A 23,226-nucleotide genomic window follows, 5' to 3' on the forward strand; every position below is an offset into this window, starting at 1 on the left:
CAATGTTTAAAGATGATTGGCCAAACAAGTGTGTGTTCATTCTCTCTGCATTAAAATACATGAGCATGATCTATTTTAATTAAGTGAAGTGCCAGTAGAAAACCAAATAATAACCACTTTAAATTGTCTCATTTATAGCCATTAACTAATAAGTAATGATTTTGCATTAAAAGATAACTGTTGTGGCCAGTCTTTCTTGTTCGCTCCTTATCCGGACCCTTGTAAGAAATAAATCGTATGTAACTGGATCCATATTTCAATTGAATTCTTCTGATGTGCAGCTTTAAAAGCGGTTTATCTTTGGCACACAGGTAGATGGACTTGTAAAAGTGTAGTGTACGTTTCTGGAGATGTGATGGAAAGACTTTATGTATACCAACGCTGTTTTAATCTAGTAACCCGATGAACGTAATGAATCTGCTCAGAGGCCGGTGTGTAATAACAGTCAGGAGCTCTCTCCACGTTCTGTTCCCAGCAGCTGACGCAGATAGGAACATGCATTAGACAGAGAGTACAATTTTGTGAGGCGGGGGGATCTGTACTGCCTCCTTCCTTTTCTTATCTTTCATCTCCTGGAACATGTACTCTAGTAGTACTAGCACATTTCTTGTCTTATACACTCTTTTTCTTTTATTTCCCTGTCCTTATTGTGTTGTTCCTCCCATGTGTCTTGCTTCTACTCTGTTTTTTTTTTTCCCTCTACTCCTTTATTTATGTCTCTCATTTCTGCCCACGTTTGTTCATTCTCCTTCCTAGTAAGTATTTTCTGACTACTCGCAAACACTTTGCCTTTTCTTTATAGCATTCTCACTTTGCCCTTGTTTTCCTTCTGTCTTACTGACTCTCTGCTTTGTTTACATCCAAGTACAACAGTAGACCTCTCTCCATCTCTCTCTTCTTCATCACTTCCCGCCCCTTCCTCCCTCCCTCCATCCCTCCCTCCTTCCCGCTCTCTCCCTCTCTCCTCCGTGCTGGTGGATGTGACAGTGGGAGTGGGATAGGGGGAAGAGTAATTATGGTTCAGCAGAGCTGGCGGCAGTGATAAATGGGTGATCAGGAGGTAAGGGTCTGTTCCTCTCTCTGTGGACCAGAGTGCCGTAGCCCCATCAGTTGCATCCCGGCTCAACACAGATGCCTCCATCCCCCCTTCCTTTCCCAGCACCATCCGTGACCCGTCAACCCCCCAACAACGGGACACTTCTCTGACCCCAACAAGAGATAGAGGGATGACCCCAGAGCTGTTCGTAACACAAGAGAGGAGTGTGATATGCAGGGTGGTCTTCCTCTCCTCTGCGCTAAGGATGAAGGTGTTTTCCTGTAGTGAAATATTTTAGGTTTGGTTTCTTTAGGATGCCCTTTTACTACATGAGCATATAAGAATAAAATCAAGCTTTAATACATAAACAGAGCTTTTGAATATTTTCGATGCAGCCTAGACGACCATATATGTTGTGAGGAAGGGAGAGAGGATGGGAAAAAAGAAAACGAGAAGATAAATTAGACAGATGTGAACGTGGCCTCTGAGGAATATACTACAAGGACAACCACTGGTTGTGCTCTTTTTTTTTTTTTTTTTTTTCTTTTCCTCTGCCTTTGTGTGGGACAAAGAGACGTCTGGCGACTTTCACATTTTTGCCAACACACTAAAGGCCATCTAAATGTGTTTATGTCAGTGACTCATATGAGTGATTCGAATGATGCACACAAAGCGCTAAGGCACACATGCTGTCTTTGTTTGGTTTGGAAAATAACTAAATAATCTAATTTCACCCTTTCTTTGTCTTTTTTTTTCCCATGCTGCTGGACATTTGTGCTGTGTCTGTTCTTCAACACACAGGTAAGATGTTCTTCCACTTTGTATATGTTAACAAATCAGTAAAAGTGACCCAATCACGCAATTTTTTTTTTGACAAGAACTCAACCACCATCCAAATGTTTCAGTCAAGTTAGTGATGTTCGTTGGGAAAAAAATGTATTCCTCTACATAATAACACATTCAACAACTATTAGCCACGCTGAGAAGAAAACTAACTGAAAAAATAAACCGGGAATTTTGAAGTTTCTTTTAAGTAGCTGCTTGATAGCAATAGCTGCCTGTTAAGCATTTTGTGTCTGTTCGACATAATCGACAAATATTCACATAATAATAGGAATATGTGACAGGTTTGACTTGAGGCTGATCCCTGTGAGGAAAAACTTTTTAATAAGAATATTTTCTCTGAAAAAAAAAACAAACATGCTAAAGAATCTTTAAAGGAAATGCAAACTAATTGTGAACTAATAATATGCTTTAAAAAAAAAAAAAAATCTGCTTTTTTTTAATCTGCTTTTTTAAAATTGCCTTTTATTGACAAGACCTACAGATTTATTTAAAACAACAAAAAATAAATGAGTCGAAAGATTTCTTTTTGTTTTGTAAGGTCAATGTAATGGTGTGAGATACGTGTAGACAACATTAATTAGCTGCATTAGTAATTTCAGCAGTGGAGGGTCCTCACAAGGATAGTAAGTCAAGTTTAAGTGTGCATGGAGAGAGAGAGAGAGAGAAAGAGCGAGTGATCGAGAAAGAGAGAGTGATAGAGAGAGAGACAGTGATGGAGAGAGAGAGACAGTGATAGAGAGACAGTAATAGAGAGAGACAGTGGTAGAGAGAGAGACAGTGATAGAGAGAGAGACAGTGAGAGAGGGAGAAACAGTGATATAGAGAGAGACAGTGAGAGAGAGACAGTGATAGAGAGAGAGAGTGATAGAGAGAGACAGTGGTAGAGAGAGAGACAGTGATAGAGAGAGAGACAATGATAGAGAGAGAGAGCGGGAGAGAGAGAGACAGTGGTAGAGAGAGAGACAGTGATAGAGAGAGATACAGTGGTAGAGAGAGAGAGACAGTGATAGAGAGAGAGACAGTGGTAGAGAGAGAAAGACAGTGATAGAGAGAGAGAGACAGTGATAGAGTGAGAGAGCGAGAGAGAGACAGTGATGGAGAGAGAGAGAAAGTGATAGAGAGAGAGACAGTGAGAGAGAGAGACAGTGAGAGAGAGAGAGAGAGAGACAGTGATAGAGAGAGAGCGGGAGAGAGAGAGACAGTGATAGAGAGAGAGAGCGGGAGAGAGAGACAGTGATAGAGAGAGAGAGACAGTGATAGAGAGTGGGAGAGAGAGACAGTGATAGAGAGAGAGCGGGAGAGAGAGAGACAGTGATAGAGAGAGAGAGCGGGAGAGAGAGACAGTGATAGAGAGAGAGAGACAGTGATAGAGAGAGAGAGACAGTGATAGAGAGAGAGAGTGGGAGAGAGAGACAGTGATAGAGAGAGAGAGACAGTGATAGAGAGAGAGAGCGTGAGAGAGAGAGACAGTGAGAGAGAGAGAGAGAGAGACAGTGATAGAGAGAGAGCGGGAGAGAGAGAGACAGTGATAGAGAGAGAGAGCGGGAGAGAGAGACAGTGATAGAGAGAGAGAGACAGTGATAGAGAGTGGGAGAGAGAGACAGTGATAGAGAGAGAGCGGGAGAGAGAGAGACAGTGATAGAGAGAGAGAGCGGGAGAGAGAGACAGTGATAGAGAGAGAGAGACAGTGATAGAGAGAGAGAGACAGTGATAGAGAGAGAGAGTGGGAGAGAGAGACAGTGATAGAGAGAGAGAGACAGTGATAGAGAGAGAGAGCGTGAGAGAGAGAGAGACAGCGATAGAGAGAGAGGGAGAGACAATGATAGAGAGAGAGAGGGAGAGACAGTGATAGAGAGAGAGAGAGAATGAATGAATGTGCATGCAGTTGTCTTCCTTTTCCAACACATGTATGCTAGTAAATGAAGTCATCTAACTTGAAACACCGGGCACTGGCACCGTTAATGAGCACAACAGTGGACCATGCTGGACAGGCCTGGGTACATACCCACACACACACACACACACACACACACACACACACACACACACACACACAGAAACCCCTCCTCTCAGCTACATATGCTCACACACCTGGTCCACATCGTTACCTGTTTACAAATGACCAGCAATTTTCTGCTTGGTTCAGCAGCAACTGTTCCTCCTCCCTGGTGCTATCATTAGGGTGTGAGAGCTCATGTTTGGTTATTATGCTTGTCTCTAGTGTTTTGTCTCTCTTGTTTTGTACACATAATCATGGCCTTCCTCTCCCTCTCTGGCACCTTTTCTGCTAAATTATGCACTCTGGGCCAGATTGCTCCAACCCAGCATTTGCATGCTCTATTTGGATTTGTTGTTTTATGGCATTCATTGTTTTATTAACCCATGTGTAGTATTCCCATTTGTAATCCTCTATCTGGATGAGTCTCAGGCTAATTGAAATCCAGAGCAGCGAGGCTGTTTCTGACACTCAGTTCGTATTCTCACTGCAGCTCATACAGATATTGCGTTCACAGCGTCATGTACGCTTCCCGTGTGTGACTGCTCTCTTTGAGGCGTCTCTGTGCTGTGTGCCTGGCTGCAGAGCTAACAGGGACAGCGATGTTTTGGCCTTCGCCTTCGCGGCACTCAGTGATGCGTGGGGGGGGGGGGGACGGAGGCCGTGTGATATATGGGCACAGAAAACAGGAACTGCTGAAGGTTGAAAGGGCACAACAACTTCATCACAATGTATAAGTGAGAGCTGTCAAACCAAAGTGGAGTTTATGTTGAACACAGAGATTGTGTGTGTTGTAATATATCAAGCAATTTTTGTAATGAACCCACTCACAACACAGCACGGTCAATGTCAGGACGACCGCCAAAGCCTGAGACGCTTCGGAACTGCAGATGACGAGTGAGTTTACCGTGTCTTACTTAACGAACGCAGTGCATGGGTATCTTTTTATACTAACCAGACATGATATTCCATGCAGACAGACATGTTCGCTTCACCTTTAACATCTAGTTTTTGCTTGCGTTTGTTTTCTGCTGTTAAGGGCTCGTTCTCTAGACAGATTTCTGTGTCTGCGTTTCCCCTTAACGTTTGCAGCGCTTGCAAATTAAACACCCAACTTATGCAAATGACATGATCCGCTAATGCCGGAGTACTAAATAAGAAAGTAAATCAGATTGCATTCTAAAATGTTGAACTCTGCAGCAGCTCGCTGCTGTTTTAAACATAGATCCAATTAGTTCATAATGCAAATTCCAGCTAATTGCTTTTCCATTTCATTTCATGCAAGGCTTGCAAGCAACACTTTGACGTTATTTGCACATCTGCGTAATTCATGGTGACAAATCTTTAATCTTTCCGAATTTGAAGTTTATCGCGAAAGACTAACGGAAAACAACACGTGCGGCTTTTAACGCGAGTGTGTTTCACGGCGTTCAGTCTAAGTGACGTTTTCCACCTGTCCTCTATGAGACCGAAGTAGTATCACTGCTGTAGGGAGTCATAAACACTCGTTTTATACTTGCCCGTCATGAGACGCGTGTTTTATTTGTTAAGCCTTTCACCGAGTGCCTTTGCGTTCATATTTCCAACACAAAGGAAGGGGGACATAGCTTGTCAATTTCAGGATAATGATCTTGCTGTGAAGGTGCAGGGCTGAAGATTTATGCCAGAAATTAGGCAAATGTGATCAACTAGGCCTCCAGTTAATCTTCCGCGGCCTGACCATGTCCGCCTTTATCTGCAGGCATAATTAAAGACAACTGCTCGTCTGACAGAGCACCGAGGCCCCACTGGAATGATACTGGGGGGCTACGTCTGCACCCCTGTCACTGTGATAGATGTTTATGTGGTGGCACGCAGGATGAGAAGATTGTTTTAAACAGGTACACATTTAAGATCCCTGTGTGATTGGTTAGGGCCATTTGACTGATTAGATGTATACCGTGCTTTGAAAACTAATATTAGCTCATTTATTAGGCTCAACTTGGGCCCAGTCTGTCATCCAACATGTTTTTAAAAATGTGCCGAGAGGCCAGAACCATCACCATCAGTTTATATATCACCTACACACACTTCTGTAATACACCTACACACAGTCATGTATCCGAAACATTTCAACTAACATTAGATATCTGCTAAATTACTGCAGCCTAATTTGAGTGAATGGGATCTTTTTTGACAGTAACTTTAAGTGGCTATTTATTTGACCTTTTTTAATATTGAGAGAGGTTGGAGAAGCGCGTCCTTTTTCCCTCCCATTGCTTCAGAATGGCCGGCCTTCCACTTTCCTGCATGACAGACTCGGGCAGTTATGTCAGCATAAAATGTGCAGGCTGTTTGGCGTGTGAGAAATGATAATAGTGTGCCTTTTAAGTGGTGTATCTCCCAAGAGCATAATGAAAACTCTGTTTTAACGCAGACCAAAGAAATGGAGCTGGTGGGGAAACTGGGTAGTGGCAGAAGGGCACACCTCCAGTTCCTCAGATTCTGCTTATTGCTTTAGATGCTTGTTTCGACGAGGGCGATATGATGATATCATATTAACATCATGATGCCCTTTCCAGAGTACTGTGGGTATGTTCAGGTGTCTGTGCTTTAGTACTCACAGTAACACAGTAACTGTTCGAGTCTGTTTCGTATCAGCTGTACCTGCTTCACTCGTTCGGATTTGTAAACGCTAACTACAACAATTTTAGAACGTGAATATTATAACACAATACCAAATGTAGTTGTTTTACGGATGTATCTTACATTGTACTACATTGAACAACCACTTTATTAGGAACACCTTTATACACGCACATTCATGCAGTTTTGCAGTCCGATCAGCCAATCATGTGGCAGCAGCTCAGTGCATAAAATCATGCAGATACAGGTCAAGAGCTTTAGAGTTTCCAGTTACATAGGAAATGAGTAGTTTTGTATTATTACCTGTGGAAAAAGGTTGAGATAAATGAATTGTTGAGATATGGCAACACCATGCAGTAAAGGGTCAATGTTTACATTAAACATCAGAAGGGGAGAAAAACGGGCTTTAACTGTGGCATGATTGCTGGTGCCCGAAAGGCCGGTTTGAGTATTTCAGAAATTGCTGAACTCCTGGGATTTTCACAGACTACAGTCTGTAGAGTTTACGCAGAATGGTGCGAAAAACAAAAACCATCCGGCGAGAGGCAGCTCTGCTGGCAGAAACACCTTGCTGATGAGGCAGTGGCTTAGCGGTTAAGGCTCTGGGTTACTGATCGGAAGGTCAGGGGTTCCAGCCCCCAGCGCTGGGCCTTGAGCAAGGCCCTTAACCCTCTCTGCTCCATGGTTGACCCTGCATGGCTTTGACCCCAGCTTCCTGGCATGTGAAGAATAGAATTTCACTGTACTGTAATATATAGGTGGCCAATAAAGACTCATTATCCTTATGAGAGAGATCAGAGACTCAATAAAGACTCATTATCCTTATGAGCGAGAGGAGGTTCGAGCTGTCAATAAGGCCACGTTAATTCGCACAACACATCAAACCTTGAGGACGATGGGTTACAACAGCAGAAGACCACATCAGGTTCCAATCCTGTCAGCCAAGAGCAAGAATCTGAGGCTACAGTGGGCACTGACTCAGCAAAACTGAACAGCTGAAAACTGGAAAAAGACCAGACGATGTCCATGTTCAGTGAACCTGTGCCCACTGTAGCTCTTCACCTGTATGTGTATGATTGTATGCATTGCTCTGCTACCACACGATTGGCTGGTTGGATTATTGGATGAACATCAGTACACTAGCAATTAGTGTACTGATGTTCCTAGTAAAGTGGTTACACGGTGAGTATATATAATACTATAATACAGTCTCCACTTTTCATAAATCCAGTCTGCAGTATGCTGCGTCTGTGGCAGGCTGATGTGCTCGACGGAGCCGTAAAACCTGTGGACCATTTAAACACTTCATTTATCAGAGTACAAATCTGTGCATTTGTAATCTGATAAATCTGAGAACGTAATGGCTCGCTCTCCATTACAGACTAACTACAAGCACACTCTACTGTCTCACCAGCACGTCAGAGGCTTTCTCCTACATGCCAACGCTAAACTATAATACAGCATCAGCCGTGCGTGTCAAGTGTGAGAGACTTGGTGAGGTAAAATCTCATCAGCTAAGTTCTGTAAGTGCAGAGTTCTTCCTCTTCAGACAAAATACATTGCCATTATACACTCAAAACAGTTAGGGATTGAGACATCAGCAGGTGTGTGTGTGTGTGTGTGTGTGTGTGTGTGTGTGTGTGTGTGTGTGTGTGGTGCCGTCTGGGTAGTAGGAGCAGCAGTGTGTAATGTGCCTGATAGACAAACAGTCTGTGGTGATGAGAGACTGAAGATGGAGCAGCTGGAGGCGTTTGGTGCGAGTCGTTTATTAAAAGTGACACTGAGGCTCAGAGTCAGGAACGTTGAGGCATTCTCTGATTGAGGCATAGAGGCTGTCTCTCTGAACATGTCTCTCTCTCTCTCTCTCTCTCTCTCTCTCTCACTCTCTCTCTCTCTCACACACACACACCATCACATCACCATATCAATGCAGCATTATCAAAAACAACTGCTTAGCATGTTTGCCTCGACTGCCTCAGCGCTTCATCCTTGTGTGTGCAGATGTGCAGGATGTGTATGTGAAGGTGTGTACGAGACAGTGTGTGTGCAGATGTGCAGGACGTGTAGGTGTGTACGAGAGACCGTGTGTGTGCAGATGTGCAGGACGTGTAGGTGTGTACGAGAGACAGTGTGTGTGCAGATGTGCAGGACGTGTAGGTGTAGGTGTGTACGAGAGACCGTGTGTGTGCAGATGTGCAGGACGTGTAGGTGTAGGTGTGTACGAGAGACCGTGTGTGTGCAGATGTGCAGGACGTGTAGGTGTGTACGAGAGACAGTGTGTGTGCAGATGTGCAGGACGTGTAGGTGTAGGTGTGTACGAGAGACCGTGTGTGTGCAGATGTGCAGGACGTGTAGGTGTAGGTGTGTACGAGAGACCGTGTGTGTGCAGATGTGCAGGACGTGTAGGTGTGTACGAGAGACAGTGTGTGTGCAGATGTGCAGGACGTGTAGGTGTAGGTGTGTACGAGAGACCGTGTGTGTGCAGATGTGCAGGACGTGTAGGTGTAGGTGTGTACGAGAGACCGTGTGTGTGCAGATGTGCAGGACGTGTAGGTGTAGGTGTGTACGAGAGACCGTGTGTGTGCATGTACATGCATGTGTGCTGCCTGTTAACACTTAGACTGACATAGTGTTAATCGATAGAAAATAGCTGAAGGACTATTTGGTATGTGCCTCATGTATGGCTTTATTCTGTGATGTGGACGAGCCAGGGCTGTAATTATCCACTGCCATACCATGTGTGGGTTTGTTCTGGGTTCACAGATTTATACAGAAGCAGAAAGTAAGCTGTGTGTGTGTATTTCAGATAAAAGGATAGGAATATCTGAAAGTTTAATTGGTCCCCACACAAAGAAAACTGTGTTTTTTTGTACAAAAATTGCAGCTTTTATTTATTTATTTTTTTCAATTAAAAGAGCCAAAAGGTTTCCTGTAGGTTACTGAGCTCCGGGTTAGAAGGTAAGGGTTGGAATGAGCTATTTTAATAATTATCTGAATCCTCAGAAAGATTTGTACAGTGTGTGCATGTATCTGTGCTTGTGTGTGTGTGTGTGTGTGTGTGTGTGCGCGCAAGTGTCTGTGCGTGTACGTTTGTGCATGTGTGCTTGTGCGTGTTTGCGTGCGTGTGTCTGCGTACATGTATGTGTGCATGCCTGTATGTGCACGTGTTTGTGCATGTGTACGTGTTTATATGTACGTTTGTGTGTGTATGTGTGCGTGTGTGAGTGTGTGTACGTGTGTGTGCGTGCGTGTGTGCGTGCGTGTGTGTACGTACGTGTGTAGGTATGCGGGTACGTGTGTGTGTGTGTGTGTGTGTGTGTGTGTGTGTGTACCTGTGTGTGTACGTGTGTGTGTGTATACGTGTGTGTGTGTGTGTGTGTGTGTGTGTGTGTGTGTACGTGTGTGTACGTGTGTGTGTGTGTGTATGAGAGAACCTAACTGCTGGAGGGTGTGTGTGTTGATATTGGCAAGGGCTATGAGCTGTGTGATTATAATAATTAAGCCATTTTGGAGTGTCTCCTCCCTCTCTCTCTCTCTCTCTCTCTCTCTCTCTCTCTCTCTCTCTCCCTCTCTCTCTCTCTCTCTCTCTCTCCCTCTCTCTCTCTCTCTCTCTCTCTTTCACTCTCTCTCTCTCTCTCTCTCCCTCTCTCTCTCTCTCTCTCTCTCTCCCTCTCTCTCTCTCTCTCTCTCTCTCTCTCACTCTCTCTCTCTCTCTCTCTCTCCCTCTCTCTCTCTCTCTCTCCCTGTCTCTCTCTCTCTCTCCCTCCCTGTCTCTCTCTCTATCTCTCTCTCCGTCTCTCTCTCTCTCCCTTCACCCTCTCTCTCTCCCTCTCTCTCTCTTTCTCTCTCTCTCTCTCACCCTCTCTCTCCCCCTCTCCCCCCCCCCCCTCTCTCTCTCTCTCTCTCTGTGTTTTCATTTGAGACACACGCATGTACAGTAGTACAGGAATGTGGACGGAGTGGAGCAGAGACTCACTGAATTGAATGAAAGGCAGTGAATGCACTATGTACCTGTGTAAGTGTAAGGGTAAGAGACTACACGTGTTCCTCATCTCCACCAGTCCGCGAGTCCTGTGTGTATCTGCACTTCATCAGCTCAGAAATGAATCAAATTAACCTCAAACCTGCAGACAGTCAAGAGCAAATGAAAGGAAGAGGGAGAGATTATGCAGAGAGAGATGAAGGAAGCCAATATGGACTTTTTTCCTCTTATCTAAAAGTTTTTTTTTGAAAAAATATATATATATATATAATTGCAGATAATGTGCATAATATGTCATTTATTCATTATGGAGCAGGAGTGAGGGAGGGAGAGGGGCTGGCAGTGTGCTGACTGGAGCTCTGCCTCTTCTCCTCTCTCATCTCTTATCTTCGTGACATTGCAATAGCAGAGTTTTACAGCCCGGAGTAATAGGATAACGCACAGCGCCGCCTGATCGGCCCATCACGGGTACACTTACATTTCCACCTCTTTAACCACAGAGAATTTTGCTTTAAGCATGTCTCACACCTGGCCTGGGAGAGGAGCTTTTAGGGGAAGATCATGTGGGTTGATGTGTTGATCGTTTCACTTTTTGGCTTATATAAATCACGAGTGTTCAACCTGTTGATTGAAGCTTTGGCATTGACCTCACAGTTATGAAAAAAAAGCAGATATGTTGGATTAAACACACACACTCTGTGTCTCTCTCTGTATCTCCGTTGCTCTCTCGCGTTCTCCGCCTTTCTCTTCCTTTCTTTGCTTTCATCCATCTCTCTTGTGGAGAGAAGGAGGGCTGATGGATGAATGGCATGGCACAGGGTCATTCCTCACTCAGCCCCTCCTCTCTCTGTGTATCCCTCACAACCCAGACAGAGCGAGAGAGTGAGAGGAACTGAGAGAGCGAGACCGAGAGAGAGCGTGTGAGTGCGGGACAGTGATGGATATGTGCAGGACGCTGAATAAGAGGACTGTAAAGTCACTGATAGTCTGAATGAATTTGGGAGTCCGTGTCCCGTAACATATCCTTAGATTTAAGCCATGCTAGAGTAGCAAATCAATCAGACATGAACATGCTTTACAGAATACAAGCAGGACCGCTGCTCTGTTGCACCCAGAGCTTAAAGGAATATTCCAGAGGTCTTTAACCTAATCTCTAACCAGCGCATCTGTCGTGTTCGGGTAATGACCAGAGACATGAATTTCAACTGAGGAAGGAGCAGAATGTTTTCGGTTTTTGGTTTCGACTTCCACTGCAAGTGTATGTTTTGAGTAAATACATTTTCCGTCGTCTTGATACAGGGAAATATTTCTAATTACACTTCTCTTACAAATGTGCTAGATAGAGATTAGGGTTGGAAGCATTCTTTCAATCGAGACCTGTCCCGAAAAGTGTGGAAAAAGAATTGCATGTGTTTGCATGTATGTGTGCTCATGTGTGTGTGTGTGTGAGAGAGAGAGAGAGACAGAGAGCGAAAGGCAGAAGAAAGAGAGAGAGAAGGGCTCTAATGACTTCACAGGCCATTAGTCTCTCTGTGTGCTCTGTCACACCTCATTATCCACACACACACACACACACACACACACACACACACACTACCGGAGCAGCAGGCTGGAACACAAAATTCACACAGCTACAATCTCAAGTCTTACTCTCACCCTTCTATATAAGAGTGTGAGATGGAGAGGTCAGGAGGTCATGCGCGTGCTCATTCGTCTAGTCAAATTCTCTAATCGACTTTGCTTTGCAGTAGAGCATCATAATACTGTACATTTTAACCTGTGTATTTGCTCCCTCTTAGTTTTTTCCTTTTGTGTATCTACACTTCCACCCTTGCGGCGAGTAACACTTTAATAGGGCTAAGGCGAGTGAACTCGCCAGTGAATCGGCTCACCGAGCGCACTACGCTCGCGCTACATCAATTGCGTTAAGTGCAAGGGCCATTTTATTACCGCCGTTAAACATGCCTTAGCAATTTCTGACAAACAACAAATATCTAAAGTTAATCCATCAAGAAACTATAAACAAATGAACAGGGAGGGAGGGAAGGGGGGGGATTCATGACTCGTGTGGCCATGGAGCGTGATTATTTGTGTGTTCTGGTGCTGCGTGTACTCCCAGCCCTGCCCTGAGCTACATGGCATCCATTAAGCGCTTCTGTAAACAGTGGGCCCGGGTGGACTCGGCAGCATGCGCCTTTTAAAAAATATGATCGTTTCTGCTGCGTTTGGTGCGACCTTCCACAGCCCAGCGGGGTAATGTAATCATGGGCAGGCAAGCACGCCTGTCAAAGGCATGTAAACTGGATAATAAATGCAGGCAACATTAACATGTCTAATGCTTCACATGCATATAGATAACCGGGCCCACAATCGCTGTTATGTTATGCTGTCAAATAGGTGTGAGTTTGTGTATGTATAATGAATGGTTTATAGATAGTCTATAAATGGTTTACAATATTTTTAATGTGTAATATTTTGTTTGTACAATTATTTTCAGAAGAAAGCATGTATGTAAAAGGTAGATTCATTTTTTTAAAATTTGATTGTGATGATTATTTTTTCACAGGTAAATATGTTTGCCACCTAGATTGAGAATAAATTGTCTGTGTCAAAGAGAGAGAGAGAGAGAGAGAGAGAGAGCAGGCCAAGGCACAAAACAACTGATCTTCTAGTTACAGTTCATTTTCCATCAATATCAGGAACCGTAGCCATGATTTCAGCAACTGCATCATCATTGTTAAAGGAAAAGTCCACTTTAAAACACAATATTATGTTCACATCATATTTGTGAGGTGGTGCTAATCCTTGTGCTAATTTGTTTGTAGCTGTATTTTCTTAACTCCTCTGATGCTACTCTGATGTTTCAAACATAACGGTTAATGGTTAGGTTTTGCTGTTAGCTCCTAAAAACAAAAGTGCACGAGCTTCTTTTCTCACTCTCGCCATTTTCCAACAACATTCAACATCATCCATCCATTTTCTGTACCGCTTATCCTTCACAGGGTCGCGGGGAGCCTGGAGCCCATCCTAGGGAGCACAGGGTGGGAGGCACCCTGTATGGGGTGCCAACCCATCACAATACACAATCTCACACACATTCACACACAATATGAACAATTTGGAAATGCCAGTCAACGCGTGTTTTGGGGGGAGGAAACCGGAGTACTTGGAGGAAACCTCTGAAGCATGGAGAGAACATTGGATTGGATTGGAACATGGATTCGAACCCCCAACCCCAGAGGTGCGAGGCAAACGTGCTAACCATTAAGCAACGTGCCCCGCCCCTATTCACATTCATATTAATGATAAATCCATTGAAGATGTAAGGGGACACAACCAGCGCTGGACTCCCACATCCAGAATGCAGTACAGCTATACGACACAGTTATTCAGCCTAGTTTAGGTGGTGTTGATCAAGGACGGTGCTTTTAGCATGAAGCTTTGGAACCTGTTCTGTTCAAGCAGATTAAAGGACTAAAGCGCTGCTGCATTGTTGTCTTTAGGTAGAGATGGAGTGAGGGTTCAATCGCACCGAGACCAATAACGATGGGTAGCTGATTGGCTTTGTGGGCAATATAGGAAACCGTCAACCAAAGTTAAACTAGACCCAACATGTAGATATAAAAAAAAAAACCTAAAGTGTAGTTAATTATAAAATAAATCTTGGATATAATTGATGAAGTTGTTCAGGAGAGATTTGTCGTTTAAGGTCAGCATGGAAGAAGTGCTCAAATGAACATTTGTTGGGGTTTTTTGAGCAACAATTTTATATTCGCAACAAAACTGTATAAATGTGTCACTAAAATATTTGTTTTTACATATTGTCAAGAAAATTAGTTTAAAACCCCCTCAGTGAAGAAACTACATTTTAGATTTTCATATTGACTGATTGTGGATGACAGTAGGGGTAGAGAAAAATAATATTGTAAGAATATTCTGAATGCACTAGAAACATAAAATCCTGCTCCATATAATCAGAAATTGAAAGTGTTTGCTGCTCCGCTGCTGCACTGTAGAATTATTTTGTTCTGGGACAGGTTTAGAGAATGTTTTCTACAGGACAGGCAGAACTCAAAGACAAGACTTATTTGATGTTTGTTTGGTTTTTTTGTCTTTATATTTTTTGGTGTTTGTATGTGTATCATGTTGTGTGACATATATATATATATATATATATATATATATATATATATATATATATATATATATATATATATGTATATATATATATATGTACAATGTATGTAACCAATCAGCAACAAGCACTGCTCCAAGCCCCACCTCTCAGTACCATTAGGTCTTGTTGGAACCTGTCTTGTGTAGCTAAAGGTGCTGTGGAAAAGACCCATAGAGTAAATGTGCTGTGTGCTGAGGATATATCAGTTGTGCTCTGAGGCTTAATGATAGCACAGTGGTTTTTCTGGGACGTGTGTGTGTGTGTGTGTGTGTTGCTTCTGACCATTGCTGTATAACACTGAGAAAAATCTTTTCTGACAAATACTGTGCCTTTTTAGTATTGTTCATAAGTCACAGACAGACACACACACACACCCTCACTCCTGAGCGCATTGTTAAAGCAGAAGCAGCAGCTGATATGTTCTGATCCTCACCTTTCTGTTTTTAATGCCATCATGTTTCAGAAAGTTGAGTGTTGGAGCAATGCCTGGTCCCCCTTCACTATTCACACAACATATTCAAATCTAATTATACAGAATCTATCTGTCTCTCCTGATATTGTGTGTGTGTGTGTGTGTGTGTGTGTGTGTGTGTGTGTGCGTGCGTGTGCGTGCATGCAGGCGCTCTGTGTGATGGAGAGTAGGCGGCAGAGGTGAGGGTGTAATTGTGAGGTAAAGGCGGAGCTTTGACAGTGATTACTGCCGTTAATTGGAGGGAAAGGGCAGCTGGAGGTGGGAGGTTTACCATCAAGCCGAGGCAGTTTTAATGAGTTTGTTTAGGGGGAGGTGAATGAAGACTAGGGCTGAGAGTGAGACAGCAAACAAATCTCCCTGCTTCATTTTTCTACCCTGATGAGGTGATGGTTGTGGTCCATAAAAACACTAATGAAATCAGGACCAAAGACACTGGTTCAACACCATTCCTTATGTGCAATATATACTGTATGCTCTTCACTTCTTTCCTCTCTCCTGGGCTCTTTCAGTCCTCAAAGGGCTTCTCCAGACCCCACTTCCATCCCCTTCTCTGAAGTGTCTGAGTTATTAGTTCCTCAGATTTACATTTCTGCACTGTAATAAGGCCGAGGTTGACCTGCCTTACCTTGGGCCATGAATGGTAATGTGGTGAGGTGTGGTGAGGGATGGCGTGAGGAGAGGTCACTCTGAGCCTGAGGGGACATAGAGAACAGGGTTAAGGCACACACTAATGGGCTTTTCCTGGTCTCCACTCAACTCTAAAGAGGAATGAACGTAATGAAAAATCCTATTTATGTCCCGTTCTGTCCAAAGACTCCAATTTACACATAGAGGGCATTCAGTGAATTATGTGTGTTATTGTGGGATTGTGCTGTTTGTAATGTTGCCCCATAGCCTTTGACTAGATCAGAAGCCCAGAAGCAGTACAGACATGTCATTTAAAAAAAAATAATTAAAAAAAAACCTTGTACAAACAAAACAAAAAATCTTTTCTTTAACATTTACAAAACAGCAAGAATGAATTTAACAAGAAAGCCACTGGTGAAAAATATGTATTTGAATGTTGAAGTAGTCAGTGATGATGTCAATGGTACGCTCAGAAAAGATATTATAACGTATCGCAGTTGTGACATTACTTCATATTTCCTGCCTCTACTTTTTACTCAGAAACACTAACAGGAGCTTAGTCATTTGGCATTGGATAAGTTGTTGACATGATCTGCCAGGACATTTAAAGTCTGTTATTACCAGATATTATTCCTCCACCACCTAGTTTTCAGATTCCTCTCCCATCTGTCCGACGTTGAATGTTTGTAGGATTTATATGGAATTTTCATTGTAACCAGCAGATGAACTGATTCGATTTTAGAATTGATCAGGGCCAAGGTCACAGCAAGGTCAAATGTCATAAATAGTTTTGCTTCAATAGCTTCCTTCCTGTTTGAAGTATGAGAGTATTTGAGGCATACAAATGACTAATGATTAGGACTAGACTGTACTGTTTACTGCGAGTTTATTAGTAATACCTCATCACAGCTAAGCATTATGCATCATAATAATATCTTGGACAAATTGTGATACAGTATTTTTGCCATATTTGCAACCCCTAGTAGCAAATCAGCCAAGTTCCAAGTTCTTCCTCAAATTAACCAACAAACCTCACCTTGGCTTTCTCCTTTAGTCTGTTCTCAGAGCTCTCATCCTTTATTATGCTGATCAGAGCTCAGGAACTTTTTTTTTTCCATCCCAATCCATTACTAATAACCTCTAAAGAAGCTGATGAAACTCCTGAACAAACTCTTCACACTTCATGCCTCTACACACGAGTCATGTCGGATGAAGGCCCATTGAATTTCAGGGTCGTATCTGATTTGTTTCTGTTAGACTGACAGTGCTCTTATACTCCATTTGTCGTTTTAAAGAGTACAAACTACCTGATCATTAGGCCAGCAGTGATTGTTATTAATGCTGCCGTGAAAGGGCAGATGATGTGCTTTGATATGAGCTGATGAAAGCGTAGAGAGTTCCTCTGGGACTGGCTGTCTGGATCTTGTCTGGATGACGAGGGCCTGCTGGAGGGCCTGGGCAAAACCCATCAAACTATTCATATTAAGGCGGGCTAAAGTCTGGAAGTCCATGTCAGTTTGCATGACCTGCAACAGCACTGAAACACTTTAGGGAAAGACTTGAGATGACAAAAGAGGAAGTCAAATTCTTTACATTCGGCATTCTTAATTTACAAAGAACAAAAGACCAGGAGACTGGAACATAAAAAAAAATATGCACCTGATAAATATTTTTCAGGTTTAAGATTTTATTTAATTTACAAGCACAGACAAAAACACGTTTCCTCACACACCGTTCTTACTGACTATGTTTACATGGACAGCAGTAATCTAATTATTGACCTTACTCTGAGTAAGACAATATTGTGATTAAGGTGTTTACATGAGTCGCTTTTAGAATACTCCTTTCATGTTCCCGTTTTACATGTTATAGAACATAATTAGATTAACAGCCCGCGTCATTACATCACTGCGCATCTCCAGAATTTCATGTGTCAACATACAGTTCGTCTTCGTTATGGTACCGTATACAGTTTTGGGTGTTTTTATTTAATTTTTTTACGAACGTTTTAAGTGCAGTTAATTATTTGTCATGCTATACGTGCTAATAGACAACCGCTTGAAGCCGTGGGCTGCGTCTCAAACCACGTACTTACCATCTATATAGTAGCCGTGATACATGTATTTTTCCCCACTACAGGCCTATAGTAGGCAAGTATGCGGTTTGGGACGCAGCCGAACTCTCTTGTACGCCGTAAAACGTAAAACTGCCGTGTGTGATCGTGTCCTGTCGCAAAATGCGGGGAAAACTCTCACACGACGTTCATAATGTGATTAAGGTGTTTACATGTCTGTAATACTCGTCCATAATGCGACTAAAACCAGAGTACTCCACCTGTCTTAATTCGATTATTGTTTTCTTCGAGTATGACAATCAGATTAAGATAATTAAAAATTTCTGTTTACATGGTAGTTTCTTAATCAAAGTATGGTCTTAATCGGGTTAAGAGTGGATTATTGTTGTCCATGTAAATGCACTGACTGTGAGGTATAAAAACCTGCTTCCTCACACACACTTCTTATTTGTGAGACGATCACTGTACGTATGCCAGTTCCCTCTGTAGCTCCTGTCCCTCTGCTTTCATTTCACTGTGTTAATAAGAACAAGAATTGGGTACAATCGGAAAGGTTGCTCTCTGAATACATTCCTCAGTATTAATAATGCAAAGTGTTTTTAATGAAGGAATACATTTTCTCTCCTGTGCTTAATCTTGGTATTAAGGTGAGGGCTGTTCTATCTAATGGTGGCTATAAAGGCATAGAAAGGTCACGGTGCTAATAGACTAATCTCAGTTATATGTGGCACTTTGCAAAACCTTTCAACGCAAACCACATGCTTTTCTCACAGGCCCGCCATACCATACCAAACCTGGTGAAATGAAGAAATCAGAACACCTGCTTTCAAGGAAGCAATAGTATTTAGCACTTCTAATATAATAATACTGTATAGTGTTCTTTACAATCCCCTCTGAAACTACTGGAATAGCAAGGCCAAATCTTTTATTTCAAATCTTCAGACTGAAGACATTTGGGTTTGAGATCAAAAGATGGATATGAGAAGAGAGTTTATAATTTCATCTTTTATTTCCTGGTATTTATGTGTAGATGTGTTAAACAACATGGAATTTAGCACATTTTGTATCAGAGCACCCAATTTGTAGGCAAGCAAAAAATATTGGAACATGTGACTGACAGGTGTTTCTTGTTACCCAGGTGTGTCCTGATAGATTGATTGATAAACAGTGAATAGCTCTGAACATCTACTCTTGGTTTTAGCCTTCAGTTTCACCTGTGAAGACTGCATGTGTTGTCAAAAGGGATAAGCCAACATGAAGATCAGCGAGCTGTCTAAGGGAGAAAAGCAAGCCATTTTGAAGCTGAGAAAAGAGGGAAAGTCCATCAGCATTAGTATTGCACAAACATTGGGCATAGCCAGTGCAATAACTTGGAACAGGCTTGATACAGTTATTGCAAGCAAGAGACATGCAACATAATATTAAGTGTTGTTTACTTTAAATAACTTCAAGACTAATGTTTTTTTTTCCTTTTGTTGTTACTTTTGTTCACTTAAGAAGTGGGTGGTCTGATACAAAAGCTTATATGTTTTATGTTGTTTAACACATCTAGATGTAAATACCAGGAAACAAAAGCTGAAATCCTAAACTCCCATCTCAAACCCAGACGTCTTTGGTGTATAGCGCAAACAAATTAATTGGCCTTGCCGTTCCAATAGTTTCTGAAGGGACTATGTGTTAGATGGTAAGGTTAAGTGTAGGGATTATTGAAGTGTACAGGGTACGTCGTTCTTGCATTAGATGTAAAAGCTGCCGACGTCCTAGTTAATTTGGCTAATTGCTAAAAAAGTAGAGAGTAATAACTACGGAAAAGCGTTTATTCTGTTACCTAATGCAGGTAAATAATTAGTTATTGTGATATAAGCCTACAATCCATGTGGACCGCTCAAAAAGTTAACAATAGTTTACTAATTTAATTGTTTTATATATTTCGATGGAAGTAGACCTGGCTTGACAGAACTTTATGCTTTAATGTCTCTTTGAGGTTCTCTGGTTTTGGTGTAGGTACTCCTACCAATGTTAATACTTCTATTAACTTTTTCTTACTCTGTTCAGCACTTTGGTCAGCTTTGCGGTGTTTAAATGTGCCATATAAATAAAATTTACTTACTTACTTACTAATAAATTCGTAGGCGTATGATTTTAAGAAGCATATTTTTTCCTTAGTTCAAAGCTTTAGATAATGCAATATGGAATAGGCATGTACTGTGCTATCTGTGTATTACTTCATTTCCCATACTTTTAATACAAAGTGAATACTGATGGAGTATCTGATTTGACTTTGGCTAAAACAGCATCAAGTACGGAAAAAAAAGGAAAAGTACAGTAAAAAGAAAGTTCATTTGAACAGCTTTCCATTCATTTCTAACTGTGAGGTACATGTAAAGAGTAATTTCCATATTCACCATGCCAAAGTATAACATTAAGAAAACTGCTGCTCAATAAAACAGGGGAACAGGGACAGGGTCTACAGTAAAATAGTAGAATGAGAATACAAGCACATTTGTTTTGAGTATGAATTCTGAATAAGTTACTTCATGTATTATAACGAAATACATTACTCAATACATTTTTTGAACATCAGAAACCTTTTCAGAGAATTCTGCGCGACCCTGCGGCTCACGCGTGTTGAAGTTGAAAGGCACACTGCAATGTGATATCCTCAGAAACATTTGTGCTTAATGTGTCAATGCTGCATTCAGACACCTCAAACACGCAAGTGTGAGCGTTCGCGTAGCGGAGGAAGAGATTTTATCAGAAACACCTGCACAAACCAGTAGATCTCAGTGTTGTCACTCATGGTTATAAGATTCTGTTGCTTTTGAAAGTTTGCTTTGATTTGCTCCACTACACTACTGTACTACTCCAACACACTCATGCAAGATGAAATGGGGTTTTCTTCATCCCGGTATTTTAATACTACACCTCTTAATAAATATACAGTACTGTACAAAAGTGCAACAATCAGAGTCTCCAGAACTCCCCAGATTCTCCAATTTCCTTAAAAAACTGCACATGTACCTGAGACCTGAAGGTTGCCACATGAAATACTGACCTTCATCAATATTGATCTTTTGTGCCTTTAATAGATGTTGATTTACACTAAATAACCTCATGTTTATGAGACTAAACCTGTCTCGTGAACACACGGGGGTTTATATACTGTAGTTCTGCTAGTCCGGGGCAGCGAGGGCGGCGTATAACGAATGACTCTCTTAATTAATTAATTCACACACCTGATCTTAATGAGCTGTGACTTCAGGCTGCGGCTGCTGACGGCTGTAACTAATTAAGTTCATCCACCCAATTCACAATCACTTTCACTTCAATGCCACACGCACACCTCCACTGTCTCTTCTTCTGGCTCTCTGCAGGCTGAGTGGGAGGGACTGAGACACACAGACAGATGGAAAGAACGTTCTCGTACTTCTCATACACGTACTCGGGGTTTTTTGTTTGTTTGTTTTTCACTGATTATAGGTTTGACGTTTCTATAAAAAAAAAAAAGGAAAGATTTGAATGCTTCATTCCTTTGTGGCCCAGTTTACCTGTGTGTGTGTATGTGTAAGGTGACATGTATATGGATATATGCATTCATTTGTGTTTGTTTGTGAATGTGTGGTTGAGGGAGGAGTTAAAGAAGGGGAGGGGGGGTAGCGAGCACCCTAGGGGTTGGCACTGAAGGTGACTCCCTTAGCAGTAACCTTGAGAGAGGGAGAGGTTGAAAAGACGAGAGAGAGAGAAAGTTTATTAAAATGAATTTGAGGAGAGGGGCAGTGGCTGACAGCAGCATAATTAAATGTGGAGTGTCAGCAGTAATGCATGGCGCGCGGCAGGAGTGTGTGAGGGCGTGCGTGTAAGTGTGTGAGGAGGCCAGACTTGTCGGCTCAGGGGTCAGCAGGCCAGCAGGAGCAGATAAGGACAAAGCAGTGTCTGGCCCCTGTCTCTAGCGGAGACAGACGTTTATGTATGTGTGTGCACGCATATATGTACTTTGACTGTGTCAAAACGGATTGTGCTTTACTGTAGATTAAAGCTTGCTGATTTTCCTCATTGTTATGTTGAATACTGAGCTCTGATTGGCTTTATGCATGGGATTCATTCCTGTGATGCTCAAATGACCAGTAAACTGCAGTCCATAATTGAAGCTAGGCAAGTGTGCGGATCATCCCTCTGTCTCTCTGTCTGAGGGGTGAACGAGCTCATGGCTCATTGAGTTCAGGCGTTGATCCATGTGGCCATTGTAGTTTATGTTCCTCGCCCTCCCCCTCTCTCTTTCAGTCTAATTCTGATTAGGTGCTCACCAATCTTTAGACTGATCTCAGTCCGTTCGGTTACTTCATCCGTTTTTATTCCATTGCTTTACTTCTGTGCTTGAGCTGTAATTTAAAAAACAACAACAACAACAACACCACTTTCCTGACCCTAGACAAAAATACAAAAAACAAACAATCGAACAAAAAACATAGCTCCTTATGTATACGTCATGCACTGATGTACACATCTCGGGTCTCAGCGGAAATGTTCGAGCTCTCAGCAGGTTCTTGTTTATGGGAAGTTGAGGAGGCTGGACATCTACACATTTATTTCATTATCTAATAAAACCTGTATTAGAGGAGAGGAGCACTCTTTGCCAAACCTCACACTGAGCTGTTACACCAGGAAGAACACAAAATAACAACCAACATAGTGCCGTGTGTGTGTGTGTGTGTGTGTGTGTGTGTGTGTGTGTGTGTGTGTGTGTGTGTGTGTAAAGGTAGAAAGAGAGACATTTGTGTGCTGGGACAAGTAATATACATTTAATTCACTCTTCGTCTCTCTGTGTGGCTGTGTTTTAATATGAATAATAAACAAAAGGTTGAGAGTAAATTCTATATCAAATTTAGCCTCTGGGCTTTTTGCCCTTGGTTCCCTTTCACCCACTCTAGCCAGTGTATGCTGTCTACTCTAAATGCAAAGCTATTTCCTCTAGAATTGGTTAATCCCACGACAGGCTGGTCTCTGCTCTTTACGGACTGCCCGGACTCGCTGCCAGCCCCCTCATTACTCTCAGGGATAAAAGCGCTAAGCAGCACGACAAGCTCGGCTAGTCACGCAGGATCACTCTGTCAGAGCAGGGTGCGCACCGCTACCGCTCCTCACCCTGCAACAAATAGCGAACCCCAGAGAGAGGGAGCAAATGTGCAAGGGGTCATAACTCAGCCCCCCACGCTCCGTTCACTCGTTCCATTATTACCTTCCCTAGCAAGGTCACACTAATCAACTCAATTACCAGTCCTCTCAGACATTTTCATAATGTTTTCTGCTAGTTGCTCTCCTGTGAAAATGACACAGTCTTGGCAAATTAATATCATTACTATTTGCACTTAATGGTGCAGTGATACTTTTTTT

The 23,226-nt window shown here is 42.4% G+C and overlaps 1 protein-coding gene across 3 annotated transcripts in view; it reads left to right on the forward strand.

Annotated features, from left to right (window-relative positions):
• wwox (WW domain containing oxidoreductase) overlaps positions 1–23,226 on the forward strand; it is a 177,384-nt gene that overhangs the window by 140,121 nt on the left and 14,037 nt on the right. The window contains exon 9 of one of the 3 annotated variants that reach the window (XM_053641054.1): positions 1,838–4,232. The exons of the other annotated variants lie outside the window; for them this stretch is intronic. Within the exon in view, the coding sequence (XP_053497029.1) occupies positions 1,838–1,879 (42 nt within the window). The 3' untranslated portion in view covers positions 1,880–4,232. Of the gene's footprint in view, positions 1–1,837; positions 4,233–23,226 lie in introns of those variants that run through there. 3 annotated transcript variants of the gene reach the window in all.

This window comes from Ictalurus furcatus, chromosome 14 (genome assembly GCF_023375685.1).
Source record: "Ictalurus furcatus strain D&B chromosome 14, Billie_1.0, whole genome shotgun sequence".
Lineage (NCBI taxonomy): Eukaryota > Metazoa > Chordata > Actinopteri > Siluriformes > Ictaluridae > Ictalurus > Ictalurus furcatus.